Consider the following 24,292-nt stretch of genomic DNA (forward strand, 5'->3'; position numbering starts at 1 on the left):
TCCAATAAGACCCCTGGGTCCAAGCTCCCTGCAGGGGCCCGCTCGCTCTCACATGCCGAAATTGACTTTCAAGTAGGGGGGGTTGATCACCTAGGTGTAAGAAGACATGGATAAATCTAGAATGCCATGATTTTGTCTATGCCATTTGCTGTTGCTTTTGTTCTAGTATATTTCAACAAATATATACACAAAAAAACTAAACTCCTGCTGCCCCAATGCTCCAATTATCCTCCTTGAACACCAACTGAGCCAGCCCATGCCTAACAAACAACCCAAACAACCCCACCACCATCTGCATCCCCGTAATCTCCATCGCCAACCTATCCTCCCTCAACGGCCCCCTCCACACAAGCCAAAGATTCAAAATCGTAAAGTTCGTCGTCTCGACAAACCTCCCCTCCTCATCCACCGTAACCCCCAGCAACCTCAACCCCCCCAACACCTTCAACCCCCACGCAACCACCCCCCTCGGCTGCCTCTCCCTCGTCCAAGGCGTGACGCTCGGCTCCAGCAACCCCGTCCTCGCATTAAACCTGGGCAGCCTGTGCCTCGGACACGGCACCAGCCCAAACAACTGTGGCACCGAATAGCAAAAGTTGAATATCTGCGGCATCAGCAGCAAGATCAACGTCTTGCTGAAATGCCCCAGAATGCTCACCACCACAAACACCATGCCCGCAAAATAACAATACGTATCCCCCACAAACACCCTCGCCGGATACCAATTGTGCCACAGCAGCGCCCCGGAAACCCCCAAAAACGGCAGCAAAAAGTACAGCGAAAACAAGTGCGAGTCCGTCGCCGGGTGGGGGTACGGCGTGAGCAAGTACAAGCAATCATTGATCGCCAGCAACACCGCAACGACAATCGACTGCGCCACCTCAATCCCGTTGATCCCCGCCAGAATGTTAATACTGTTCGGGCTAAAAATCGCCACGCTCGCCATGTAGACGTAGTACAGCACCCCGACATTCACCAGCTCCCCCAGGTACGGCTGCAGCGGAATCGGCACCACGATCGACGTGACGCCAAAGTCGACAAAGTAAACCACCAACAGCGGTATCGACGCAAAAGCCGGAATGAAAAACTTGTGTCGCCACCGTATGTCGAAAAGATCATCTCCTATCCCCAACAACGTGATCGACTGAAGCGATATAATCGCCGACAAATACGACGCCAACTATTTCCCCAACCCCCACCCCCCAGTCAGCCTTTATCCCTTTCCCATATGTTGTTCCCAAACTCACCTTGCTGTGCGGAAACTTATGCAGCAACCTCCCCCTCTCCACCCCCTCCACGACACTGACAACAACATCCCTATTGCCCCCCCCGCTCGTCGCCGCCACAATGTCCTTGTAAAACGGAAACGGGATGAAGACAATAATCACCAGCAGGTACACCACCGCCGCGATCCCCCCCATGCACTCTGGCATTTCCCGTCTATTATGCTTGCTCATGTCTGTCCCCTTCAGCCCAGCCTTCATCAGCGTCGGGCCTAACCACCTTATCATCGCAAACGACGCCGCGAAGGCGACCCCGCTGAGGGCGAGGGAGGCGATTAGAGGTTCGCCATCGCCTTGGAAGGTATTTGCCAGTACCGCGACGCAGGCGAAGGTGAGGGAGAAGAGAGAGAGGGTTTCGGTTCGGGAGAGGGAGGAGGAGGAGGAGGGCGGTAATCGGGATGGGGAACGTGAGGTGGAGGTCGTCATGATTGCGAGTCGTTGTCGAGAACTGAAACAGTGGCGCTCATGGCCGTGAGCGCGAAGGAAAGCGAGAGTGGTTTGCTGCGTTCGTTCGTTCGTTGGGGCGAGTCGCGAAAGAGGAAATTATTTTGGAAGGGGAGAATGGCAAAAAGGGAAAAAAGCCAGATCTCCAAAATGACGTCCCACGTTGAATCCCAACGGCGCTCGCTGTCAGCTCGAGCGCAAGCAAACAAACAGGGCCCACCAGGCGGCCTCTATGCCGTTTTGGATCACTAGGAGGAAGCTGATTGGAGCGCAATTTGCTTCTACAAACCCCTGTTTGGGCGCTGGTTGCTCCCATGTGATTGTCAATATCTCAAGTAGGGACTTTCATGCTGAACCTAGCAGTCCTCTCGACATAGGCTTGTAGTAAGGCAGCTCCCACAGCGATTAAACATAAGAAAATTCATCTACCTAACTTTTAAGATCCCAGCACAAACCAGAAAAAAAAAATAAGCTACCGTCCCTTGACCCCCCAACACAGCGAATCCCTGCCCAACCTTGACTTGACGTCCCTGACAACCTCTTATGTAACAACCCGCAGTCAAGCAAAGAAATGGTAGAAAACAGAGAGAGAAAAAAAGAGACTCGGATACCGGGAGTCGAACCCGGGGCTGTTGAGAGAAACAGACACTTCTGGGAAGTGAGAGTCAACGATGTTACCGCTACACCATACCCGATTACGAAAATCGTGTGTGGTCTCCGATTTTGTTGGACACTGAGTGCGGATGATGAGACTATATCGCTCACTTTGCAACTTGGCACAGAACATATCATATTCTCCCTTATTTCCCTCATTGGATTCCATACATGCAATATTAGCGAGCAAGGCAGCTCAGACTTGTTTCACCACCAAAGCCGATGCAACGAGAAGGACCTAGATAAACTACCCGATGATTCCTCATCATGCATATACTTCATGTAGACTTCGAGACTTAGACTCAGAAGTCTTCACTTCCTAGCCACTTGGAAAACACAGCACCATATCTTCAAGATGAGTGGCATAGAAACCAGATACATAAATACAGTACAAGACGCCCTGCACATAATAACGACAGAAAACAGCCAACACTAAAATAATACCCGGGGACTGCTGCCATTATTCCCAAACAGAAAATGGCACAAAAGCAGAGAAACAAGAAAAAACATCGCTGATCCCCTCTTTCTTTCACTGTCTTCCCTGTTTTCACCACATCCATAGTTGCCTAACGGTCCTAAATGCGCAAAAACACATCCTCTTCCATATATCTCCTGCAAACGATCCATCACCGCCGCCCCTCCTCCCAACCTCCTATCTTCACTCCCATCACCCCATGGGTCCCCGAGGAACACAGACAGGCTAGTTGGGGAACGGACTGGCGTATTGGCTCTCATCCAGGTCATCGCTGCAAGTGGTATGGTGTCAAGACCAGTAAGCGAACAAGCCCGCCTAGACGCAGAATTCCTTCCCCCCAGAGTCTGCCGCAAGGAAAAGTTACACCAACCCGTCGTAGAGCGACAGCGCCGACACAATGGTGGCATCCCGCTGCGAGCCTTCCTTGAATTCGTTCATATCAAGGCTGCCGTTCTCATCCTTGTCCATCATCCTAAAGATTTTGCGGACGCGCTTCTCGGGGGTGTCTTCGTCTTCTGGGAGCTTAACCATGGACCCGACCTAAGTTCGCCTCTGTTAGCCTCTCCGTGTGTTTCCTCATGCACCAAATCAAAACATACCATCTTGTAAATCGCCTCCACAATCTTCAACATCTCGTCGTAGCTGATCTTTCCATCGCCGTCGATATCGTACAGTTGGAACGCCCAATCCAGCTTGTCCTCCATCTTACCCCGGCTGGTAACACTCAGAGCACAAATGAATTCTTTGAAATCAATAGTTCCTGACTTGTCCGTGTCGAATACGTTGAAGACATAGTCGGCGAATGTGCTTGGGTCACCAAAGGGGAAGAACTGGGCGTAGATCTTTTGGAATTCGCCTTTGCTCAGCATGCCGCTCGGGCAGTCCTTGAGAAAACCTATTTCGTCTTGTGAGAAGAGAACCAACCACAGGAAGAGAAGAGTGGAGGAGGGAGAAGAAGAAGACCTACCTCTATACCATTGCTGCAACTCCTTCTTGTCAAAATTGGTTGACTTCTGGAGCTCCTTCAGCTGATCGTCAGGGAGCTTCTTGGACTGCCTGTATTTCGAGCGCCCCATGTTAGCCCATGTCATGACTTTTGAGTCTTATGATTCCCGATTGTAGGGAATATTCTCCTCTCCTCCCCTCCCCTCCGCCATTGACTATTGCTCCCTCCTCCCAGTGCCCAAACTCCAACGAGGAAAACACTCACAAGTTGCCCATATTCGCGGTTAGAGACTCTATTCGAAATCGCAATCGACGAGAGAGTATCGAAGATGCCGCGCTGGTTATCGCCGACAGGAAACCAAATCGAAGGAGGGGTTTGCGACAGTCTCTTGTCTAGGTTGAACAAGTGGGCAGCTCAATTGCTCAATCGGGCGATGGGTTCGTCTGGCGGCAGTGCTGGTGGGTGGACAGTGCGGGCAATGCGAAGCGGGGGGTTCAGTTTGTAAGCCAGTTCAAGAAACAGCAATGACAAGAAAAAGGCAAGTCTGCTTTGCGAAAACGGAGAGGAGGATTTTGCAAAATGGGTTATGGTTTGAAGACGGAGTCTCGGGGAAGGGAAAACAGATTGGAGCAAAAGCCAAAGCAAAAGGCGAGGCGAAGGCGGCCGCGGCGGGAAAGTGACGACTACTGCGGCAGTCCAGTCCTCTTTCCTGGGCTTGGGCTTGGGCTTTGGGGGGGAACCGTTGCCCGCTCCCGCCCTGAAGCATGGTGGTTTGGCGCACGGTCACTTGCACTGTACGGACAACTTACTCTTGGGCTCTCGCTGTTACACCATGGGTGCTTCGCTTTGCCTTGCCTTACCTTGTGCCCGCCTATAGTCTGAATCTTGTCAGCTTTGCTGCATACCATGAATCTGCTCCGCCCCCTTTTCCATTCTTCATCACATGGGCAACCTCGATATGGCGTGCTGTTTTGACCTTACCTACGTCAGAAGCACACTGTGAGGCAGCATAGGTACATTTGTGAGAGATTGCCCCTCCCTCCGGTAATTGAGGGGCACAGTACCAAACACCACCAAACAAGCTGCAAAAGAGTAGGCATGAACCTTCGAGAAACACATAAAACTGTCAGGGAGGCCAACCATGTCCCTCTCCGTGCTTGTTGCACATACAGACGGTAGACCGCAACGGCCAGGCAGCTCTTGGTCTCTCTACTGGGCGCAGCAACAACAGGCCCTTCTTACCTAGTTTGACTTCTCCCTTCCTCAGCCTCCATGTTTGATAACAGGCCACCTCAGCTCCCGCAAATCAATCGAGAGCCTCCTCCCATCATTTCATCACCATCTCTTCCACAATCCCGCACAGTCTAGAACCACAACCCTTCTCACCGTTCCCTTTTCGAGAGAGGGGTGATTTGCTTACCTAAGGGGGGCAGTGCAAACCCGCCAAGGAACCCCCAACCACCACTCGATAAACCGCCATGTTCCCCCCTCCTCAAATTATCTAAGCCGCCGCGCAAGAGCCAGAAACCATAAACTAGGGAGCCAAACTCTTTTTACCTTCTCAGTTCTGGCAGGCCTCTCGTCATAATCGAACCCCTGAAAAAAAGCTTGACTCTAGCAATCTCACCCAGGTACCACTCACTCTGACGTAGCTGTGTACGTACACATGTCGGCGCTCGGTATACAAAACCATAAGCAAGCGAGGGGTGCTCGGTCTTGATGGGAACAGTGGCCTGCGTACGGAGCGGCCCGGATCGGCATCGCATCCAGTGCCCCTTGGTAGCTAGGGGTGGATGGCTGAGACTGACTGATGCCGACCCTGTGTTCCTGGCAGCTGACCCTGCCGACACGCACATACACCATCCTAGTAGTATGACATAGCACCTCTACATGAAGCCATTGTTCCAAAATGAAAGAAATGCTTATTGAACAGTGATGATAACATTCAACAACAAAAGCTAGAAAAGAGCCTGCTATGCACAAGAGAACCTAGTCAACCATTTCAACATGCTCTTGTCCTTCCCTACATGATTTCCCCAATATTTCCCATCTCTTTTTTGGTTCCCTATCATCCATCCACCCACCTCCCAATCCCAACCCCCTCTTTTATGTTGTATGTGTGTTGTGTGCCAAGGGGGGGAATAAAAGAAAAAAAAATGTTAAGAAAGGGGGGATAAAACGGGGCAAGTGTAAATACAAACTTTGAATAACAGCAACAACAACAACAACAAAACCAACAACGCAAAAAAGAAAGAAAGAAAGAAAAAAAAAAGCCTGCCTGCCTGCCTTCTATAGGGTAACAAAAACCACACACGCTACCGCCCCTATGATGATAACACCTCCCATTCATCCCTTCCTTTTTGTTCCCTCTAGCCCACCACAGCCTTCATACTCAGACTCTCCAAAAACCCACTCAAATCCTCCTTCTTCACCTCCACCACACAATGCTCAAAACTATCAATCCTCACCCTCGCATTCGTCTCAGCCACCACATCCTGAAACGCCGTCCCAAATCTATTGAGCCCATACCCCCTCTCCCTCGTCTCATCCTCCTCATCCTCACCATCATCTTCATCCTCATCCTCACTGTCCTCATCATCATCTTCACTGTCCAACTCCGACCCATCATCCTCCTCCTCTTCATCTTCCCCCCCCTGCTTTCTCCTCTGCTCCCTCTCCCTCCTCTTCGCCGCCTTCTTCTCCTCCCTCATCCTCTCCTTAACCTTCCTCGCCTCTTCCCTAACCCTAGCCTTCTCCTCCCTTTCCTTCACCTTCTTCTTCTGCGCCTCCTTATCCAAAAAAATCGTATCCGGACCACCACCCCCTCCCGTCCCAACAACAACATACACCCCGCGCTTCTCATCCAGACTAGCCACAACAAGCGGCGTTCCCCTGCCGCCCAACGCCAGCCTCCCCGTGGCATCCTTTTCTTGCTCCACCAGCGCCTCCCCAATCCACAACGCCAGTTTTGTCAACGCACCCGGGTGGTTAAACAGCTGACTATCCGGCGAGTCCTTCACCACGCACATCCGAAACGCGCGCAAGTGCGAGATTTGCTTCTTTTTGAGAATCGTCGTCCCGGTGGTAAAGATGGCTTTGTGGAGGAATTGGGCCGTTGGCAAACCAGCCTTCAGCGACTCAATATCCTCGAGAGCGTCGTAAGCAGCCCAGAAACGTGGCAGCCATTCCTCCGAGGGGGCCGTGGCAGTCGACATCTCCATTAAATCTTGCGACGGACCGTCATTGTTGCTGGAAGAAGCCTCGGGGCTGTTCTGACCTACTTCCAAAAGGGCGCCAATGACAACGCCGACGTCTTGCGCCGAGAGCGTGGCACGCCACCCCCAGCTCCTGACGAAACCCCAGGAGTCCTTCGCGCCGCCGCGGTCTTTCCCGTCGGTATCGATAGTGGGGACTAGTTCGTCGAGGTTGTAGAGGGAGGCATACTTGAGGAGCTTCGACCGGAGCTCCCGCTTCAGCGTCATGTCCATGTGAGTGTACGATTGCTTACACTGCACCAGACTGACCCCCATCTTGGCGAGGAGCTTATGCAGACGCTTCAAGCCAGTCTCGCTCCAGGTCTTCAGCCGTGAGAAGAGATACGGCGAGTGGAGCATGCTATCGTACAGGCTCCAGTGACGAATCAACAGGAACTTCGGCTCGGGCGACAGACGGATGCTGGTGTCGTCTGGACTTCGGGCCGTGGTGGGAATGATGCCACTGTTCTCCGGGACGGCTCCCCGGCCAATTTCTGGGGGGTTCAGACGACGGACTTCGTCGCGCAGGAGCTGTCGTATCCTGGCACCGCGCATGCCTAGCCAGCCAGAGGCTGGACGGGCTTCGCCGGTGCGGACTGGGGCTGCGATGCCGGCTGAGGAGCGGCCGTAGAGTTCCATAGAGGTGACTCCGACAATGGTGAGCCAGAGGAGGTCGTTGTCTTCACGACCGAGTTCTGAGGCCAGAGAGTACATCATGGAGGAGATGGGTTCCGAGTAGGCGGTACCGAGTCGGTAGTAATCTCTGAGGATCGTCTCGTTTTCGCGCCGTAACCGCAGCAGCCTTCGCCGAAGTGTCCTTGCGGACGGTCCCTTTATCGGCTGGGCCGCGGTGGGCGGATCTGCTGGGTCGCTGCTAAAGACCGGCCCGTCGTCTCGGAGTGATATGAGTCCTCGTTGTGCTGGCCGTCGGGGGGAGTCTGGAATAGGAGTCGACTGTATCATGTTAGCATTTGGGCTTTACTAATACCCACAGAAAAGACATACGGAATTACTCCTCCGTTTTTGCCTTGGTCTATCATCGTCATCCTCGTCGCTGTCGTCCTCAAAGTCCCAGGATTTTCGCTTCTGACCAGCTCGAGGCACCGCTGAGCTTGGTAGCTCGCCGACCTCGCTTTCCTCGTCACTGCTTCCTCCAAGATCCTCCCCGTCATCCTCAATTTCCGGCATGTCCAGCAGAGCAAGATAGGCGCCCTTCTCCTTGACCAAGTGTTCCTCAATATCACCATCGTCCATGACAATGATTCCTCCCTTGCCTGGCTTGTAGTTATGTTCGATTTGGCCAGCCTTGACCCCACGCGGGGTCCTGGCTGAAAATGTCGTCGCATCCTCCGTCTCGGGTTCTAATGGAAAGCCACCAAAGACATTGGACAGGTTCCAAGGCCTATGAGAATCGGCCACCCAAACCTCAACACCACCAAACGTGTTTTCTTCCCCTTCGGGTTCCAAGCCCAAGGCACTTCCCAGATCAGCCATACCACCAACACCCAAGCATACCACCACTCCACCGGCACCGCCCCTCGTTTCCATCATGGGACTGACGAGCTCTTGTCCAATGCGCTCCAGGTCGGCATAGCCTGCCACAGGCTGGATCTTGTGCGGGATATAGTCATGTTTGAAGAGACGCGTGAGAATTCGGCAGGCGCAGAGCGCATCGGGTTCGAGGGCTACAAGTACGAGAACAGGTGGTGAGAGGGGGTGTCGAGTGGCCTGCAGATGCAGATATAACTTCGATATGAGTTCCCTAGGAAGATACATGGCGAAGGAAGAAAACGTAACGCGCTGCTAATTTTGCTCAACGACGGAGAAATTGCTGACGGGGAGCCTCTAGGAGACAACGCGAGATTGTTGTCCCTTGGTTGGTTGATTATACCCAGATTTCGTCCGCTATAAAATCGACCGCGCAGTGCCCCGCGGGCGAGGGAAGGGCGCGATCGAAGAGATTGTGGACCTTCAGGGCGAGAGAGATTAGGCGAGTTTGATAGTAGTAAGAATAAGAATTCGAAAGCGACTTCAGACTTGGTATAATAAACGGCAGAAACGCTCTGGCTCTGCTGAAATCTTGCAACAGACAACAGGCAAACAAGCAGGCGTGTATTGGTGGTGTTGGTGTTGGTGTTGGTTGCCCATTAATTGGAATATAAGTGGAGCGCTGTTTATCGAGGCCGAGACTCTGCAAGACGCGCTTCGACAACCCCCCAGGACGCGACTTGCACCGCGGGACACACAGTACCAATACTATGAGGTGGACTGTGCTTCCATCTCGTCAGCAAAAATGGCTTGTGCAACTCCAAATGCGCACGGACCAGCTGATAATTGCCTGCCGCTAACATCCCTCACCTCTCTCACCTCTCACCTTCCACACCACCACCCCTCTCGCCGATACCACATCACCTCTCACTGCCAGCTGTCCCATGCCCCTCGCTCTACTGTACTTGTGACAGCCCCCTTGCAACGCCAAGTATTCCTCTCCCAACCTCAGAGCAAGCAGAGCAGCAAGCAGCGCAGCCATTGGGGTGACCTCCTTGTTTGTTTCATGAACCACTGACCGCTTCTTTTCTTCTTAGACGATATACGACACATGGCATCTTCCGCCCATCGGATCGGTTCGGGGCGTCGAGTGAGTGGGCGTGAGGTTTCATTGCTGCTCCCTCAGTCCCGCTATCCCACATGATGGGGAGCTGGGACACACCGTGACACCTTTACGCCACTCTGGTCACTTGTCGTGGCATCTAAGACAACAAGCACGCGCTTGCCCCAATGGGAGAATTTTTTTTTGGTACTGTAGGAGCTGTCGCTGATCGAGAACTTGGAAATCGGGGTGTTACCGGCGCCTTGGAACTCAACCTACAAGTCAAGTCCCGACACTACGGACGAGCTTCCCCCCCTTCCCCGCCCCATCTCTCCAGACGGCTGGGATGGCTCATGCTGGATGCTGAGCAGAAAGCCAACGGGACATTGCTTCCCTTCCGGAGAGCTGGGTGCTGCCAGCTGCGTGTGCCGTCCAGCGGCATTTCCAGCAAATGGTCGAGATGCAGCCATGGCGTTCTTCTCATGCAAGCACATGCCGCCATCTGCCAGGACACCTCATGGCTGCCCTTGATTGGCCCGTGTCCCACTCGGCACCGCCCAGAACCCACAGAAACCCACACAACCCACCGCTTCACGGCCTCCACCCCCTCACCACGGATTGGATCATTTCAACTGTGGGTGAGAGAAGGTGAGAGGTACCTTTTACGCTTCACGCCGGTACCACTGGTACAACAGCCTGGCGAATGGCAAAGGTCTGGAAATCATTCCTGGATCCCGCCCTTGGCCCTTCCCTCGAGCTGTCCGCCTCTGTGTCCCTTCCGTCAACATGTACATCTCTTTTTTAGCTGCTTGGTCCGTCGGCTTCGCTTCTCTTGGCTGCCAGCCATGACTGGCCATTTTGCCCCGAGTGCCCCGGCCTTGTCTGCTCCCGGCGTTCTCTCTTTTTCTCCTGACGTCTTTATCATGCTCCTCTCCTGCTCCTGCTTCTTCTCCTCCTAGCTACCTGTCTGCTCGTCCATTGAGCAATGGCACGCTTCTTTTGACTTCTCAAGAGAGAGTCAGCTGCCTCTAGACGCTATCATTTCACACATTGCTCGCTGTCAAACCTACGATATCCACTTCCCGAATTCCCCTTGCAAGTTCCGCTTCCCCAGAAAAAAAAACGGTCACGAAATATGCTCTTGGCCAGTCCACTTGCGCCTCAAAAATTCTTCCCTGATCGAACAAGTCTCTGGAAACCATCCCCGAGCCCGAACCTGAATGCAGGCGGCAGGCACTTCTGGTACTGGAATGGAGGAAAACGGGGTCATAGAACCACTGCCTGATGAGGAGTTTGGGAGAGAGGTGACATCAGATTATGACCCAAGCGATACCGAGACCACCTTTGGCTCCCTCACGTCGAGCGTCACGGGTCATGTGTGGGAGTACGGCAGACGATACCATGCTTTTCGATATGGCCGGTACCCCTTACCCAACGACGACGAGGAGTACAAGAGAGAGTCTCTACGACATGCCATGCTGAAGGAGCTCCTGAAGGGCAAGCTCTACCTTGCGCCCATCGGAGATAACCCGCAAAAGATCATCGATCTTGGCACGGGGTTTGGAGAATGGGCCATGGAGAGTATGTTTGGAGAAATTCCTTTGGAGGGGTTGGGGCTAACGTCACGTCGCAGTGGGCGAGCTTTTTACCGGTGCCAAAGTTACAGGAGTCGACTTATCGCCGATTCAGCCACTATGGGTTCCCTCTAATGTCGAGTTCATCGTGGATGACATTGAAGACGAGTGGGTGCACGATCAGGATTACGATTTCGCGCACTTTCGGTTCGTCAACACGGTGTTGAAGAACAATGAACTTGTGCTTCACAACATTCTCCAGTAGGTATTGTGATGGTTTTCCTTGACGGGGTCACGAAATGCTGACGAGCCAGTACAAGGAATCTCAGGCCGGGCGGCTGGGTGGAAATCCAGGATATTTACCCCCGGATATCGTCAGACGACAACACACTGCCCGAAGACTACCCGCCCGCCAAGTTTTACTCGCTGCTTCAAGGCGTTCTCAAGGACCAGTACGGCTTCGACCTCAAGGTGCTGGAGAGCCTTCCCGACCGCCTACAGCGGCTCGGCTACGTCAACGTGCAGCGGAAGGTATTCCACATGCCGCTGGGTGAATGGCCCAAGGATCGGCATCTCCGAATGCTGGGTGGCTGCTTCCAAGAAGTCTTTCTCGACTTTGTCGCCGCCATGGCGGCCCGTCCGCTGGTGGAGGCGGGATTCGACAAGGCCGACATTGAGGAGCTTGTCGTGGGGGTTAAGAACGCCGTGGGAAATAGGCGAATTCACGCATATGTCCCCATCCACTTTGTCTGGGCGCAGAAACCACCAGCATGACGGAGGCCAATCTCTTGCCGGCTATCAAAGCTCGAGCAATCGAGATCCAGCACCTACCCGGCTGCGCCCCCAAAACTAATATCGAGAGGATTTCTCGAAGGGGCAATGCTACACGAACTATTGACGAAGATTCCAAAGACTTGAAGAACCTCTAGGGCCCTGGCCAATGGGGGTACATCTGGCAAGATGGCGGGTTGGGAAACTGCCGAGATAAGAGACGGCATGCACGACTCCAACGATTCGCCGAAGACAAATCAATCGAGCTGTTTGGAGCATGCAGATGCAAGCTTGTCTCTGGCCCGCCCGCTTCCTCCTTCCCAGCTATAGGGGGGGAAGTGACAGCGCGGGGGGCTGAAGACGCCAAGCGCCTGCAATGCTGCTGCTTTGCGGAGAAACTCGCCGTTTTGGAGAGGGAGGGGGAGAGATATATAAACTGCCAGTTATCATAGCGGGACAGACACATCATACAAGCGGTGAAGTTCACTGGGGTGCTCTCGTATTTTGACCTGTTAGGTTGAGATGCTGTAAATAACAATAGGATGAAGTATCACTTTATGACTGTACACTCGACTTTTTGGGGAGTTGTAGGATTTGATCCCAGTCGTGACTGCTCGAATGGGAACTCTGTACCTAGGTAGGAATGGCGGCTCGAATATGAGGGGCATAGGTCGCAGTCACGGCTTGAAAAGTGTGGAATCACTCGACAGGTGTAGCAAATGTACGTCTGGATGGGAACCAGTTACAGGGGTGATCTGGGCCTTGAATATGATGTGGAAAGAGGTGCAGATGTCGATCGGGGAGATGTGGAAAATGTCAGGTAGGTGTTTGCAGGGAACGCTGCCTTCGCAAAGTGGTGACACTGGGGGGAGGTTATCACAGAGGGTTGTATGGCGGGAAGTACTGGACATGCTGTGGTGTTACTGTTACTGAGTCTTTTTTGTTTATGGTCCGATATCGTAGACGCTGTGTAGCCCTATTTCATGGTCATTGGAGCATCTCATCTAGGACAGGCTGTGTAAATGTGTACTTCTTTCCATGTCCAATCGGCGTTCTACACTGCTATCCCTTCAAACAAGACGACGACCAAACTTCACTGCTAGTACATGTAAATGGAGCAAAACGATACCGCACCTCATGGTGTCTGAGGATGAGTATGTTGAGGTATGCGCGTGATCCGATCCAGGCTCCAACTGGAGACCTTCAGTGTGTTAGACTGACGTGACAGCCAACTACATCATCGGACCTAGGCAGTTCTGATGTGGTGCAGATGTTGGGAATTTATTTTTTTGTGTTGGAAGAGATGGCGAGTTTGTTAGCAAGAGAGAGGAGAGAATATTGAGGGTTTTTGAGTGAAGATGTGCCAGGGACGGACAGTGAGATCTACTGTGTACCTAATTGGCAGTGTTTGTAAGTGCGCGTGCGCTACCAGGACAGTGCAGATGGGGGTGTCCCACTGTCCAGTATTCACCACCCTCTCACGACAGGCTTTCATAGGTATCTAGGTATTCAACTTTATTTCCCATACAACAATCACCCTTCACACCACAATTTGGAAGTCGACTTGATGCTGGGATGGAGAAGGAAGAGACTGATGACCCGTTGAGAAAACTGATCGATCATGGCAACAGCTTCATTTCCCGTTATTACTCCCACTATGAGGAATCCGCTCCCATTTTAGAAGGATGCGGAGAGCCTCTCGTCGAGCTACTGGTACGACAGGCTCGGTTGATGAGCATGGCAACACCCGACCACGACCTGATCAAACGACGGTTGGACGACATCCTATCCGCGTCCTACAATAAGTTTTATGCTTACTTGTACAAAGACCTGCCGCCATGTTGGAGGCTGCTGTATACCGAGGCTGCTATCCTCAAGTTCTGGGTTCTGGTGTTTGAGTGGGCGCGGAGTCGGCAGCCGGAACTGATCCGGAAAAGGGTTTGGGACAAAATGGAGTGGGAGGACTTTGAGCTTAACACTCCGGCGCGAAGGGAGGAAGTTCACGAGATCAAGGCACGTTTTGAGAAGCAGCCAAAGGGAACACCATCACGGAACCTGGGTTCGGCAGTGTGGCATCAGCTAATGCAGCTCTCCATGCGGACGGAAGTAGGAGGTGTGCATGTTCGGCGGAGCCGGGAGGTGAGCAGTCGAGTTCGGGAGAGACTGCAGGAATGGCAACGACGGAATGAGCAAGAAGACGGCCAACAGGGGCCAGAGCAACAGCAACAAAAACGGGAGCGAGAGGAGGAACTTCTCAATGATATGGTCAAAACCTTGGATCTTGCCTTGATCCTGGCCGGCGGTGGAGGAAAACATGATGAAATTCACGGTTATGTAGCCTTACTGGAGAAGGCGGCATCCCTGCCCAGCAACGACAACAGTCCGGACAAAATCAGCTCCAAACCATCAGAAAGCGAAACCCCTAGGCAGGACCCTTCCCTGGGACGCACACGCACAACATCACTCACCCAACCACCAACCAAACGAGCAAGGCTATCACTCCCCCCTCCCACCAACCCCTCATCAACAATCGATGGCTGGCTCCCTCTCAACGCCTCAGGAGAGCTCGTCGGCCCCGTCGCCATTTCTGATGAACCTCCTGTCAACACCCAACAACAAACACCCATCATAACCCAAAAACCACCCAACTGGTCCTCCCACCCCTCCTTCTCCCCTTACGAACCCTTCACCCCCCCAGTAACCTCCCCCATCCCCCGCCTCCCCTCCCCCTCCCTCACAACCTTCCAATCCCACCTCTCCTCCCCCACCCCCCAACCCCTAATCCTCACCAGCCTCGTCCCCAGCTGGCCAGCTCTAGCCGCCCACCCCTGGTCCAAACCCTCCTACCTCCTCTCCCGCACCTTCTCCGGCCGCCGCCTCATCCCCGTCGAGATCGGCCGCTCCTACGTCGACGAAGGCTGGTCGCAGAAAATCCTCCCATTCTCCGAGTTCCTATCCACTTACATAACTTCCCCTTCCGAGTCCAAAGGCTATCTCGCCCAACACCAACTCTTCGCCCAACTCCCCCAACTCCGCAGCGACATCACCATCCCTGACTTGTGCTACACCTCCCCGGCGAACCGTCCCGACGGAACACCGGAGCTGGAAGAACCAATGCTGAACGCCTGGTTTGGCCCTCCAGGGACGATTACCCCTTTACATACAGATCCGTACCATAACCTTTTGGTGCAGGTTGTGGGCAGGAAGTACGTGAGGCTGTACCCCCCTGGGGCGGACGTCAAGAGACGAGGGGAGGAAGCGGGGGTTGACATGGGGAACACGGCTGCTTTTGATGTGGGTGTGCTTGAAGGGTGGGATGAGGCGACCGGAGAGGGGGGGGATGAAGAGGAAAAAGAGTTCAAGAGGCTGGAATATGTCGACTGCATACTCGAGCCCGGGGAGACGTTGTACATACCCGTGGGGTGGTGGCATTATGTGAGGGGGCTGAGCGTGAGTTTCAGTGTAAGCTTTTGGTGGAATTAATTAGATGGCATAAGTGCTGGGGTGGGTTGTGAATAGATCCAAAACAGGAGGGGCTGTTGATCGATGAGAGAGGAGAGAAGTAGTTTTGTATCGAGGATACCACACAGCGAAACCGCCGCATGAAGCAGCATGTTAGAAGATGACTTCTCAAGTCAATCCCCTTCACAGCAACACCCTCTCCACACTCTCTAACCCTTCCATCTTATTCACCATCAGCTTCAACGCACTCGCTCCAACATCTCCCGAATGCTGTCAAAAATAAAACAAGGCGATTTCGATATCGGTCATATCTGATGGTAGTACACTGTATTGCATAATGTTACAAAAGATCCCTCCATCAGCTCGTCACTTCCCCCAACTTCAAGATCTTTATTTTCCGTTCCCTTCATTCACATCATTGGGTATCTGTTTTCCCTTTTTTTCTTCTCCCACCATTCCCCATTCCCCCTCCCCATCCCCCTCCCCTCAATCCCCCCTTCTATTCCCTCCCCGTGGCGCCTTAAGCATTATTCTGCTCATTAATCTTTGCCAAAATCTCGCTATCCCTGAAAAGGTGATACTCCTCATCCCCAACCTTGACAGGAGAACCGCCATACTATTTGTCCCGTTAGCCCCCATCCCACACCCCTTTTTTGTCTTCGCAACACTCACCTGAGGGATCAAAACCCTATCTCCAGCCGCACACCCCATAGGCACCCTCTTCCCATCCTTGTCGAGCCCGCCCGGCCCAACAGCCAAAACCTTGGCCTCGTTGAGCTCCTTGACTGCCGTCTCAGGAAGAAAGATGCCCCCGGCAGTCTTGGCCTCGGCCTTGACGCGCTGCACGAGGACACGGTCGAGGAGGGGGACGAGGGACTTGATCGAGCGGAGGGAGGTGGCCTTTTCCAACAGCGTTAGCAAAACTTGGAGTTTTGAGGAAGCTATGGGTAGCGGGGGTGGTGATGGCGTAATGCTCAACGTACCATTTTGTCTGGACTTATGGTAGCTAAACCGGCTGGCTGGCTATGTGCAGTTCGAAAGGTCGAGGATAGGTAGTTGACGGTAGTGAGGTTATTCGTAAACTTCGAATTTGTGTTTGGAGAAGAGAGGGGAGGGAAGCTTTTCAATTGCCACAACTGTCGTCAATCAACAATTCTCCACAGACACAAGCGTTGCTGATGCGGGTCGGGGGAAGGAGAGCTTTCTAGAATTGTCCCCTCCTAATTTTTTTTCCAACCGGGGGCGGGGGCCCTTGCGCCTGCTCCGACCGACCGATTTCCTACCTCCGGCTACAGCCGAAAAACTGGGCCAGCCTAGTCCAATCCCTCACCGCCCCATTGGTTGTTAAGCCCTTGTAGCAAACCAAAACTGTGGGGTTATACCCAAACCGTGTAAGTGACCAGCCAATGACCAGCCTCACCTCAACGTCACTCCCATCTTCACCACAGCAACAACACTAACAAACACACATACATACTATGTAGGTACTCAAGATATTCATCTCTCTTCCCCCTGCCCCCTCCCTCCCTATGTAAACCTAATACCACTTCCCCCAAAAAAAAGCTTCATAAAGTAATATCACTCTCTATTTCCCCAATCCATCCCTTTCTTTCCCTTCTCAATCATCCATGATATCTCTTTCTACATGCATGACACCCCACCCCCAGCCCTGGTTACCCTTCTTCATGAGGTCAAGAAAACAAAACAACCCAAATCTAGTCTGTAGCCCAACCGCACAACGTAACAAAAAAAAATTCCGCTAAAATTGCCCCCATCTGCTCCCCCTAGACTCCCCGCATCGAAACCAAAAAACAGCAAAACAAATAAAAGTAGAAAAAGCAAATTAGGTAGAGAAAAAAAAGGATGTCGTCGGAGTCTGTGAGTTTGTACGTGCATGTACACATCGGATATCCGTGAATGCCCCAAATCCCATAACCTTTACACCACGTTGAATGTCTGGCAGAATCTCGTGAAGCGAATAAAAATGCGAATAATGGCTTTTCCCCGGCCACCCTCCTCGTTTTATTTCGGAGCAGGAGGCGTAGGCGGCTCCAACACATGCGTGTGATCATCAGCATTAACCACCTGCCCCGGTCCAACCTGCCGACAAATAACTGTATCCGACACCCAAGGGTCCTCCAAAATCTCGCTCATCTGAGCGCGCGTTTTTGGGTTGAGATCGAGCATGCGCCCAATGACATGCCGGCTTTCCCTGGGCAACAGTCGAAGGATACGCCACGGGCCGCGGATGACTTCCTTCTTTTCGCCGCCGTCTTGGCCAGACGGCCGCTTCTCCTCGCTCTTGGACTTTTCAGGCGCAGGTTGTCCTTCGACAAAAGCTCTCTCAGGCGTGTTGTTCAAAGCGGTCATGGATGCGGATGGTGGAAGAATGAGCTTCTTCGGGTCGTGACCAGGCGTTGGATCGGCAGCAAAGAGCTTGAACGAGCTATCGGTAAGACGGGGAAGCTTCCAGGGGAAGCGTCTGAGCGTCATGCAGCAGTAGATGATGGCCAACGACCAGATATCCACCGCTTGTGGGTCGTACTTCTTTTCGTCGTAGACCTCAGGCGCAAGATATGGATCTGAGCCGACGATACCTGTACATCAACCAGTCAGTAAACTGCCGCATGGCAACACCATCTCCAGGAAGAAAAAAAAAAAAAACTCACCAGAAGCAAGAACAGTGCTCGTCTCAAAAGGATACTTGAAGACGTGGGCACTACCAAAATCGATTATCTTCATGATCCCCCGCTCGCTCACCACCACGTTGTCAAGCTTCAAATCCCGATGCGCCAGCCCCATGCTGTGAAGATACGTAACACCGCTCAGAATCTGCAAGAAGCAGCAAGTGACTTCTTCTCTCGCCATCTTCCCCGTCATGACAATGGCAAACAGGTCAAACGGCGCGTATTCCATCACCTCGTACCACTTGCCTTTCTCCTGGACAATGTCAAGCGTCTCAATGATGTTGCCGTGGTGCAGAGAAGACCCCATGCAGTACTCGGCCGTCAATTTCTTGACGTATTCCCTCTCCGTCTCATATGAGTGGCGGGGTCTGAACTCCTTGACGGCAAACACGGTGCTATCCTCGGCGCGCTTCATCAACCGCACAGAACCACCCGCTCCAGCTCCCAACACCTTTCCAAGCTTTCCATACTTGGAAGTGAGACCGTGGTCGTTGTCGAATGGAATCTGACCGCCCTTTGGCGTCTTGATACCAGACCGAACCGAAGCTGCTGGTGATGAGGTGCGCTTGACCTTGCTGCCTGGCCCCAGCTTGAAGAACCTCTTCAGATCCGCCATGGAGCTATTTCGGCTGTGGATAACGTTGTCGTCGCTGTTGAGGCGCTTGTCTCCGGATATTCTGGGCAGGCTCAGGGTCGATGAACTGGGCGAGGCGTTCTTGTTCTTTTTCCTGGTGAACATGAAGCGGGACTCAATTTGTTTTGGTGTTTGACGCTTGCTCGCGGCGTAGGGGTCATTAGCCTCTCCAGTTGGCGGTGCTTGTCGGGAATAGAACAGCGAGGCAGCGGCTGCGCGGGACGGACTGCTATCGCGAGACGGTGGGACAGAGCTGGCGGGTGAGTTGGAACCACTCCCGGCGCCGAGCGAGAACAACCCCTTTCGGTGGTCACCGAGAGCGGAATGGTCTCTTCCATCTGACGTCGCGGGCCTCCGTGACACCCGCTCTTTTTCGGTCGTTGTAGAATGATGCTGGACGGATAGACGAGCAGGATTGACAGGTGCAGGCTCGTGGAGCGAATCTTGAGGCGTGATGATATCTGGCATGCGTCCCAGGCGATCTTGGTTTCCGGCAGGCTCTCTCTTCAGTCCTGCTTCCACATTATCCGTGCCGGCCGGTGTCAGCGGTGGCGTATGCATTTCTGGACTCCTCCTCGTATGACTGCTTGCTTTTAGGTGCGGTGAGCCCTGGTGGCTCGCCGAACTTCTTGTTGCTTCCCGGCTTGGTTCCCGAGAATCATCGTCGCGCGATGCAGTCTAAAGCCGAGATCGATCAAACGTCAGCCCTAAAGTTCTAGGAAAAAAAGAGACCCTGAAAAGCAAAAGACAAAGTAAGTTCTGAGACCACCCCACAAGGCCTCGGCTAGATATCTGATCCCATACTAGAATCCGCCACAACCAAGACAAAGACACCATCGATCGATAACCAGACCCACACGCCAATAGGCCCGAAAACCTGGAAACCTGGAAACGTCGATACGTACCCTGGATACTGGTAGCGATACTGGCTCGTATGAGAATATGTTCATGCGGCGTTCCTGGAGCGGACAATTCCTCAATCGCTCAGAGAGATCACGTATTTCCTCAGATGTGACCCGTCCGGGCTGTCCGAGTGAGACATTGTCTGTGTTGGCGAGGAGCGATGCATCTTCAGGGGTGATCTCCTGTACCGTCGACTTGAAGCGGACGGCGGGAGAGGATTCGGCAGCGGGTTCGTCTTTTGGGGGAGATATCTCGATTTTTGAGGGCTCTAGATGATGCGTACGACGTCGAAATCAACAAGGTGTGTCCTTTGCTAACAAACAGCGGACTGGAAATCCGTGGGGGTTTGGGGTTGAGTGAGGGGCGATCGAAACAGTGCACAGTGAGTGAGTAGGTAGTGTCCCGGTGAGACTCACCTTTGTTCAGGATCTCGTGCTGCCCTTCCGGCGCCGGGGCACTGGAAGCCATGATGGAGATGGTCTAGAAGATAGCGGTTGCGATTGCGATTGCGCCTGCGCGAAGAGGGAAAGCACGATGATAGTTTGCAGGATCCAAAGATGGAGACTGGGGGAAGCAGAGCAATCGGGCCCAGAATCCTAGATGACGGACAAGAGACGGCTGCTGGCTGGCTGCGCCTGAACCGCGGCGGAGCGCCGAGAAGAGAGGTGCGCTATACGCTACGAGGTCGTTGCGACGTGGTGGGGCTCAGCTACTTGTCCGGTACCTGGTTTACAGTAAGACGCGCCACTCAACGTTGGCTGACATCTGCGGGAGGCACGGGTACCCTTCAAGCACCTGAGCATCACCACAAGTTCCCAGGGTTCTCCCAGGTCCTGAGCGAGGGCGGCCATTTCCGGGGCCTCACGGGCCCGGCAGTGGGTCTTTTTTTATCAAGTCCCCTGATCTCTTGATCTTGTCCTCTAATTTCTTCCCACGAGCCTGACTCGCAGCGGGCATTTCACCAGCTTCCAACTACCAGTCTGTGGCGACCAAAGGCATACGCGGATACGGGCGGGATTCCTCCTTGGGTAAGGCACCTCACGGCTGTTTGGGACACCAAAAAAAAGGCTCACTCACGCACACTCTTCCAGTGAGAGTTGGGGGGGAGGGGGGCATGGGGCGCACCGACGTAATGGAGGGGTCTCCATATCTCGGATACATGTGAGGCTCACTCCGGAAGGTGGGCTGGTTAAGAAAATGATCTCTCCGATCTCGTCATCCATCTTATCGGACCCAATGTTTCTTCTCTTTCCAATCAGAAGCTGGAAACTACCAACAACAAGCAGCCAACGAGCTCGAACACGTGTGAGTCGCATGGTGGTTGAGATGCATGATTCCGAGAGTCGGTTCAGTCGGGGCTCGGCACGCGACTCTTGTCCTTCAGTGACATGTTCACGGACAACAACGACACCCCGGCCTCCGTCCCAGCCTTGTCTCCGCTGTCCGCTGTCCACAGAACCCGGAGACCGGCGCGCGACACCAAGAACCACCGGAAACACGTCTCGCAGCGCTCATCCCGTCTTGTCTCTAACGGCCAAGTTCCACGAGATCTGGGTTTTGTCTCAGGTTTGTGATCAAAAGCTCGGGCGAATCTATCAAGGTACCTACGAGGCAAAGCTGTAAGTGGGGAAGCTGCACACCCACCCGTGCTCCCACTATCAGCACATGGTACCTCTTGAAATCATACAACTGGTGGTACATGGTGATATATATACAAAACCACAGCTACAATGCTATGGCTATTCCCGTCTCTTGTCGGATATCAAGATGTTTTGCAAACAACCGTAACGCCCCCAAACCCAGCCTGTCCTCTGACCCCTCTAAGCAACCACAGAGATGCCCATCCCCCTGGCTTGCCAGACAATCGATCTGCAAATGCCTTCTAATGACAGACCGGACAACCGGGGCTCTGACTGCTTTATCTTTGCAATCTCATAGACATGCTTGAGACTAACCGACCCAACAGTCTCGTGGCCTGGCTTCTGGGCACCTTTCCTCTTGCCCTTCTTTCCAATCGGGACGTCGGCCGCATTGAGCAACAGCCATGATGTTTGAGGCGTCCTGATCTCAAAGTGGAAGGTTCTGTCGGGCCGGACGGTGACTCGGACGGGCAATGGCGTTCCAACGTTGATGTGTGTCGTCCTCGCATTAAACTCCTACATATCCCCCTTATGTCAACATTTCGATGCCGAGCTTCCCCTTCCTCCTCCCTCTTGATTTTGACCGACCTTGCAGAAATCCATCGACTTGATACCCTTGGAACCAAGGGCAGGACCGACGGGAGGACTAGGACTGGCTTGGCCGGCGCCGACAATGATCTTGACGACCTGCTCGAGGCCCTTGGCACCACCTGCCGCTGCCTTGGACATTGTGAGGCTCGGTATTGACGGTTGTTCGGGAGGGAAATAATCGGTGACTCGGTCCGAGGGTGCAATGGCGTCGCGAAAAGGTGTGGGTTGACAGCTCCGGAGCTGGGGTGGTGAGGTTCTCACGAGCGGCGCCGAGCTGCTCCAGACCAAAAATTTCGGGTGGGCGGTTGCACCGCTTCAGCCACAGCCGATGTGCCCGTTCTTGGAACTTCCAGGAGCGGTTTCAGCCACAAGTCAGACTTCTGGATGCGCGGCGTAGTGGGGCTTTTTCAGAGAGAACCCCTGTTTTAAAGGGACCCGTGCGTTGGGGCGGAGGAGCAGTGACGTCCAGTGGATGATAGCGTGCCACCGAATACAGCGGATAGGAGATTAGCCCCTCCTCTTTCCATCTTTTATTCGAGGATCTCTTTTGACGGCGGTGAACGGCTTCAGACCTTGCTCTTTTCGCTTTCTCTCCATTTCGACCCAAAGCACGGTTCTGACGATTATTATCGCAACGGCATCTTTTCACCCCTTCCTTCGCAAACAAACCGCAAACATGTTCAAGTGGGCGCAGCAGCAGTAAGAACCTCTCCATGGACGGACTGTTGTTGTATTGGTCGACTGACACCCCTTTTTTTTCTCCCTTAGGCTCGCCAACGTCGCCGGCACCAAGGAGCCCATCTATGGCCCTGAGGCAATCCAGTCCGTTGCCGTCGAGGCCGAGACCACCCCCTATACCGAGCTCACCCGCGATGACCTGAAATGGCAGGCCATGACCTCGACCAGCGTCGAGACCCAGAGCTTCTACCTCATGGCTGACAACGGTCAGCTCGGGTTTGCCCAAGTCATCTATAGTAACGTGGCGTAAGCTTCATATGTGAGAGCGACCCCTCTGCGCACACGCTGACACGCTGCATCATGCAGGGGCATCCACACGACCTGCCAGTTCAACTGCAAGCTCTTTAGCCTCGATTCCTCGAAGCCCCACCTCTGGTGCTCGACCCAGCTCACCAACCCCGACTTCAGCGAGGACAAGAGTAGCTTCTTCGCCGACGACTGCGCCGTCGAGCTCTCCGAGGACGGAACCACCTACACAATCAAGTCGATGAACGACGACCGGGCCATCGTCAACTTGACCATCAAGCGGGCCGGTCCCGGCTTCCAGGTCGGCAAGACGGGCAAGACGCTGTTTGGCACCGATCTCAAGAACCCATGGGGCACCATGCGCCATGCTTTCTGGCCACGCTGCACAGCCGAGGGCACCATCAGCACCAAGGAGGGGCCGGTCGATTTCAAGGGCAAGGCCACGTACATCATGGCTCTCCAGGGCATGAAGCCTCACCACGCGGCGGCCAAGTGGAACTTTGTCGACTTCCAGGGTCCCACTTACACGGCTGTGGTGATGAATTTTACCACACCTCCTTCCTACGGCTCGACCGAGGTGACGATTGGTGGTATTGTCAAGGATGGGGAGATCGTCATGGCCAACTGCAAGAGCACAGTTACTCACACCAAGTCGAAGAGCGACGGGGAGAACGGGTGGCCCGAGCCCGAGACCATCAAGTACACTTGGACGGGAACGACCAAGGATGGCAAGCCGGTCGAGGCTTCGTTGGAGGGTGCTTTGGAGAAGAGGCTCGACAGGATAGACGTCATGGCCGAGGTGCCTGGATTTGTCAAGCAGATTGTTTCGAGCGCTGCCGGAACAAAGCCTTATATCTACCAGGTACGTCTGTTTGTCGCAGTGGTCGTTTTACAGGTCAAGTGCTAACATGAAACGTAGTACTACCCCCAACAACAAAAACTCACTCTCAAGATCAAGGTCGACGGCCAAGAAGTCAGCGAGCAGGGCACCGTCTTTGCCGAGTCTACCTTTATTTCCGAGTGATTTTTTTTTACAAGTCAACTTTGTTTGGAATTACGACGGGAAGTTGAGTTATACACATCTGGAGTTGGCGTTTCGAGGTGTGTCTGATGAGCAGAGAGAGGGTTCTCAAGACAAAGCCACGAAAGTATATAAACAATTACATCCCCCTGAAGGAAATAGTGATGGGGGGTCGAATAATGATGTTGGAGCAGGAAAGGGGGAGATCTCTCACGAACACATAGAGCCGTAGATGGAGGGTTGGTGGTGATGATATGGGGCTCGGTTTAATATAATTGATTCTTGTTGTTTAGGTTTTCTACAGTTCATTGTGCTCTTAAGACCAATTGTTCCGTTTGCATTTTCATATATATTTATTACCATCCGTTTGCATTGTTGA

General features: G+C 53.4%; 9 protein-coding genes and 1 non-coding gene across 10 annotated transcripts; 4 read left to right on the forward strand and 6 right to left on the reverse strand.

The window, feature by feature from the left end:
- Positions 1-196: 196 nt before the first annotated feature.
- Positions 197-1,945, reverse strand: ALG7_2 (tunicamycin resistance protein; the record flags this gene model as incomplete). Its single annotated transcript, XM_062945462.1, has 2 exons — positions 1,248-1,945; positions 197-1,180 (listed from the first exon to the last, which is right to left on the reverse strand). Exons 1-2 carry the CDS (start codon positions 1,707-1,709, stop codon positions 197-199), a joined length of 1,446 nt encoding a protein of 481 aa, XP_062801446.1. The 5' UTR covers positions 1,710-1,945.
- Positions 1,946-2,329: 384 nt separating this feature from the next.
- On the forward strand, positions 2,330-2,422 carry QC764_0050450. Its single transcript has one exon. It is a non-coding gene; the product is annotated as a tRNA-Glu (tRNA).
- A 286-nt stretch (positions 2,423-2,708) lies between these two features.
- ncs1 (Calcium-binding protein NCS-1) lies at positions 2,709-4,498 on the reverse strand. The gene is made up of 4 exons (XM_062945463.1): positions 4,067-4,498; positions 3,824-3,912; positions 3,456-3,751; positions 2,709-3,396 (listed from the first exon to the last, which is right to left on the reverse strand). The coding sequence occupies exons 1-4, from the start codon at positions 4,075-4,077 to the stop codon at positions 3,217-3,219; spliced, it is 576 nt and encodes a 191-aa protein (XP_062801447.1). The 5' UTR covers positions 4,078-4,498; the 3' UTR covers positions 2,709-3,216.
- A 429-nt stretch (positions 4,499-4,927) lies between these two features.
- On the reverse strand, positions 4,928-9,437 carry CDC45 (DNA replication initiation factor cdc45). The gene is made up of 3 exons (XM_062945464.1): positions 9,381-9,437; positions 8,062-9,324; positions 4,928-8,010 (listed from the first exon to the last, which is right to left on the reverse strand). Exons 2-3 carry the CDS (start codon positions 8,830-8,832, stop codon positions 6,172-6,174), a joined length of 2,610 nt encoding a protein of 869 aa, XP_062801448.1. The 5' UTR covers positions 8,833-9,324; positions 9,381-9,437; the 3' UTR covers positions 4,928-6,171.
- Positions 9,438-9,626: 189 nt separating this feature from the next.
- Positions 9,627-12,552, forward strand: QC764_303440 (uncharacterized protein). Its single transcript, XM_062945465.1, has 3 exons — positions 9,627-11,227; positions 11,280-11,481; positions 11,541-12,552. The coding sequence occupies exons 1-3, from the start codon at positions 10,867-10,869 to the stop codon at positions 11,992-11,994; spliced, it is 1,017 nt and encodes a 338-aa protein (XP_062801449.1). The 5' UTR covers positions 9,627-10,866; the 3' UTR covers positions 11,995-12,552.
- Positions 12,553-13,566: 1,014 nt separating this feature from the next.
- Positions 13,567-15,474, forward strand: QC764_303450 (uncharacterized protein; the record flags this gene model as incomplete). The annotated part of the gene is made up of 1 exon (XM_062945466.1): positions 13,567-15,474. One exon carries the CDS (start codon positions 13,567-13,569, stop codon positions 15,472-15,474), a length of 1,908 nt encoding a protein of 635 aa, XP_062801450.1.
- A 203-nt stretch (positions 15,475-15,677) lies between these two features.
- Positions 15,678-16,663, reverse strand: hsp10 (mitochondrial heat shock protein Hsp10). The gene is made up of 3 exons (XM_062945467.1): positions 16,437-16,663; positions 16,126-16,353; positions 15,678-16,069 (listed from the first exon to the last, which is right to left on the reverse strand). The coding sequence occupies exons 1-3, from the start codon at positions 16,437-16,439 to the stop codon at positions 15,974-15,976; spliced, it is 327 nt and encodes a 108-aa protein (XP_062801451.1). The 5' UTR covers positions 16,440-16,663; the 3' UTR covers positions 15,678-15,973.
- Positions 16,664-17,065: 402 nt separating this feature from the next.
- On the reverse strand, positions 17,066-20,526 carry NPR1 (Nitrogen permease reactivator protein). Its single transcript, XM_062945468.1, has 4 exons — positions 20,094-20,526; positions 19,680-19,945; positions 18,123-19,452; positions 17,066-18,050 (listed from the first exon to the last, which is right to left on the reverse strand). The coding sequence occupies exons 1-4, from the start codon at positions 20,143-20,145 to the stop codon at positions 17,476-17,478; spliced, it is 2,223 nt and encodes a 740-aa protein (XP_062801452.1). The 5' UTR covers positions 20,146-20,526; the 3' UTR covers positions 17,066-17,475.
- A 721-nt stretch (positions 20,527-21,247) lies between these two features.
- Positions 21,248-22,243, reverse strand: MRPL19 (mitochondrial 54S ribosomal protein YmL19). The gene is made up of 2 exons (XM_062945469.1): positions 21,906-22,243; positions 21,248-21,833 (listed from the first exon to the last, which is right to left on the reverse strand). Exons 1-2 carry the CDS (start codon positions 22,044-22,046, stop codon positions 21,498-21,500), a joined length of 477 nt encoding a protein of 158 aa, XP_062801453.1. The 5' UTR covers positions 22,047-22,243; the 3' UTR covers positions 21,248-21,497.
- SVF1 (putative cell survival pathways protein) lies at positions 21,466-23,916 on the forward strand (the record flags this gene model as incomplete). Its single annotated transcript, XM_062945470.1, has 5 exons — positions 21,466-21,592; positions 21,644-22,607; positions 22,677-22,892; positions 22,953-23,754; positions 23,812-23,916. The coding sequence occupies exons 2-5, from the start codon at positions 22,585-22,587 to the stop codon at positions 23,914-23,916; spliced, it is 1,146 nt and encodes a 381-aa protein (XP_062801454.1). The 5' UTR covers positions 21,466-21,592; positions 21,644-22,584.
- Positions 23,917-24,292: the final 376 nt, after the last annotated feature.

This window comes from Podospora pseudoanserina, chromosome 3 (genome assembly GCF_035222485.1).
Source record: "Podospora pseudoanserina strain CBS 124.78 chromosome 3, whole genome shotgun sequence".
NCBI classification, from domain to species: Eukaryota; Fungi; Ascomycota; class Sordariomycetes; order Sordariales; family Podosporaceae; genus Podospora; species Podospora pseudoanserina.

Coding starts and splice junctions, on each gene's coding strand:
- ncs1 (XM_062945463.1), bottom strand. Junction 3,752..3,823: donor GTTGCAGCAATGGTATAGAG/GTAGGTCTTCTT, acceptor AAGACGAAATAG/GTTTTCTCAAGGACTGCCCG. Junction 3,397..3,455: donor TGGAGGCGATTTACAAGATG/GTATGTTTTGAT, acceptor AGGCGAACTTAG/GTCGGGTCCATGGTTAAGCT.
- CDC45 (XM_062945464.1), bottom strand. CDS start 8,832: ATGTATCTTCCTAGGGAACTCATATCGAAGTTATATCTGCATCTGCAG. Junction 8,011..8,061: donor AAAAACGGAGGAGTAATTCC/GTATGTCTTTTC, acceptor AACATGATACAG/TCGACTCCTATTCCAGACTC.
- QC764_303440 (XM_062945465.1), top strand. CDS start 10,867: ATGCAGGCGGCAGGCACTTCTGGTACTGGAATGGAGGAAAACGGGGTC. Junction 11,228..11,279: donor TGGAGAATGGGCCATGGAGA/GTATGTTTGGAG, acceptor GTCACGTCGCAG/TGGGCGAGCTTTTTACCGGT. Junction 11,482..11,540: donor GTGCTTCACAACATTCTCCA/GTAGGTATTGTG, acceptor AGCCAGTACAAG/GAATCTCAGGCCGGGCGGCT.
- hsp10 (XM_062945467.1), bottom strand. Junction 16,070..16,125: donor ATAGGGTTTTGATCCCTCAG/GTGAGTGTTGCG, acceptor CGGGACAAATAG/TATGGCGGTTCTCCTGTCAA.
- NPR1 (XM_062945468.1), bottom strand. CDS start 20,145: ATGGCTTCCAGTGCCCCGGCGCCGGAAGGGCAGCACGAGATCCTGAAC. Junction 19,946..20,093: donor GCACGAGATCCTGAACAAAG/GTGAGTCTCACC, acceptor CGCATCATCTAG/AGCCCTCAAAAATCGAGATA. Junction 18,051..18,122: donor GAGCACTGTTCTTGCTTCTG/GTGAGTTTTTTT, acceptor GTTGATGTACAG/GTATCGTCGGCTCAGATCCA.
- MRPL19 (XM_062945469.1), bottom strand. CDS start 22,046: ATGTCCAAGGCAGCGGCAGGTGGTGCCAAGGGCCTCGAGCAGGTCGTC. Junction 21,834..21,905: donor AGTCGATGGATTTCTGCAAG/GTCGGTCAAAAT, acceptor GGGGATATGTAG/GAGTTTAATGCGAGGACGAC.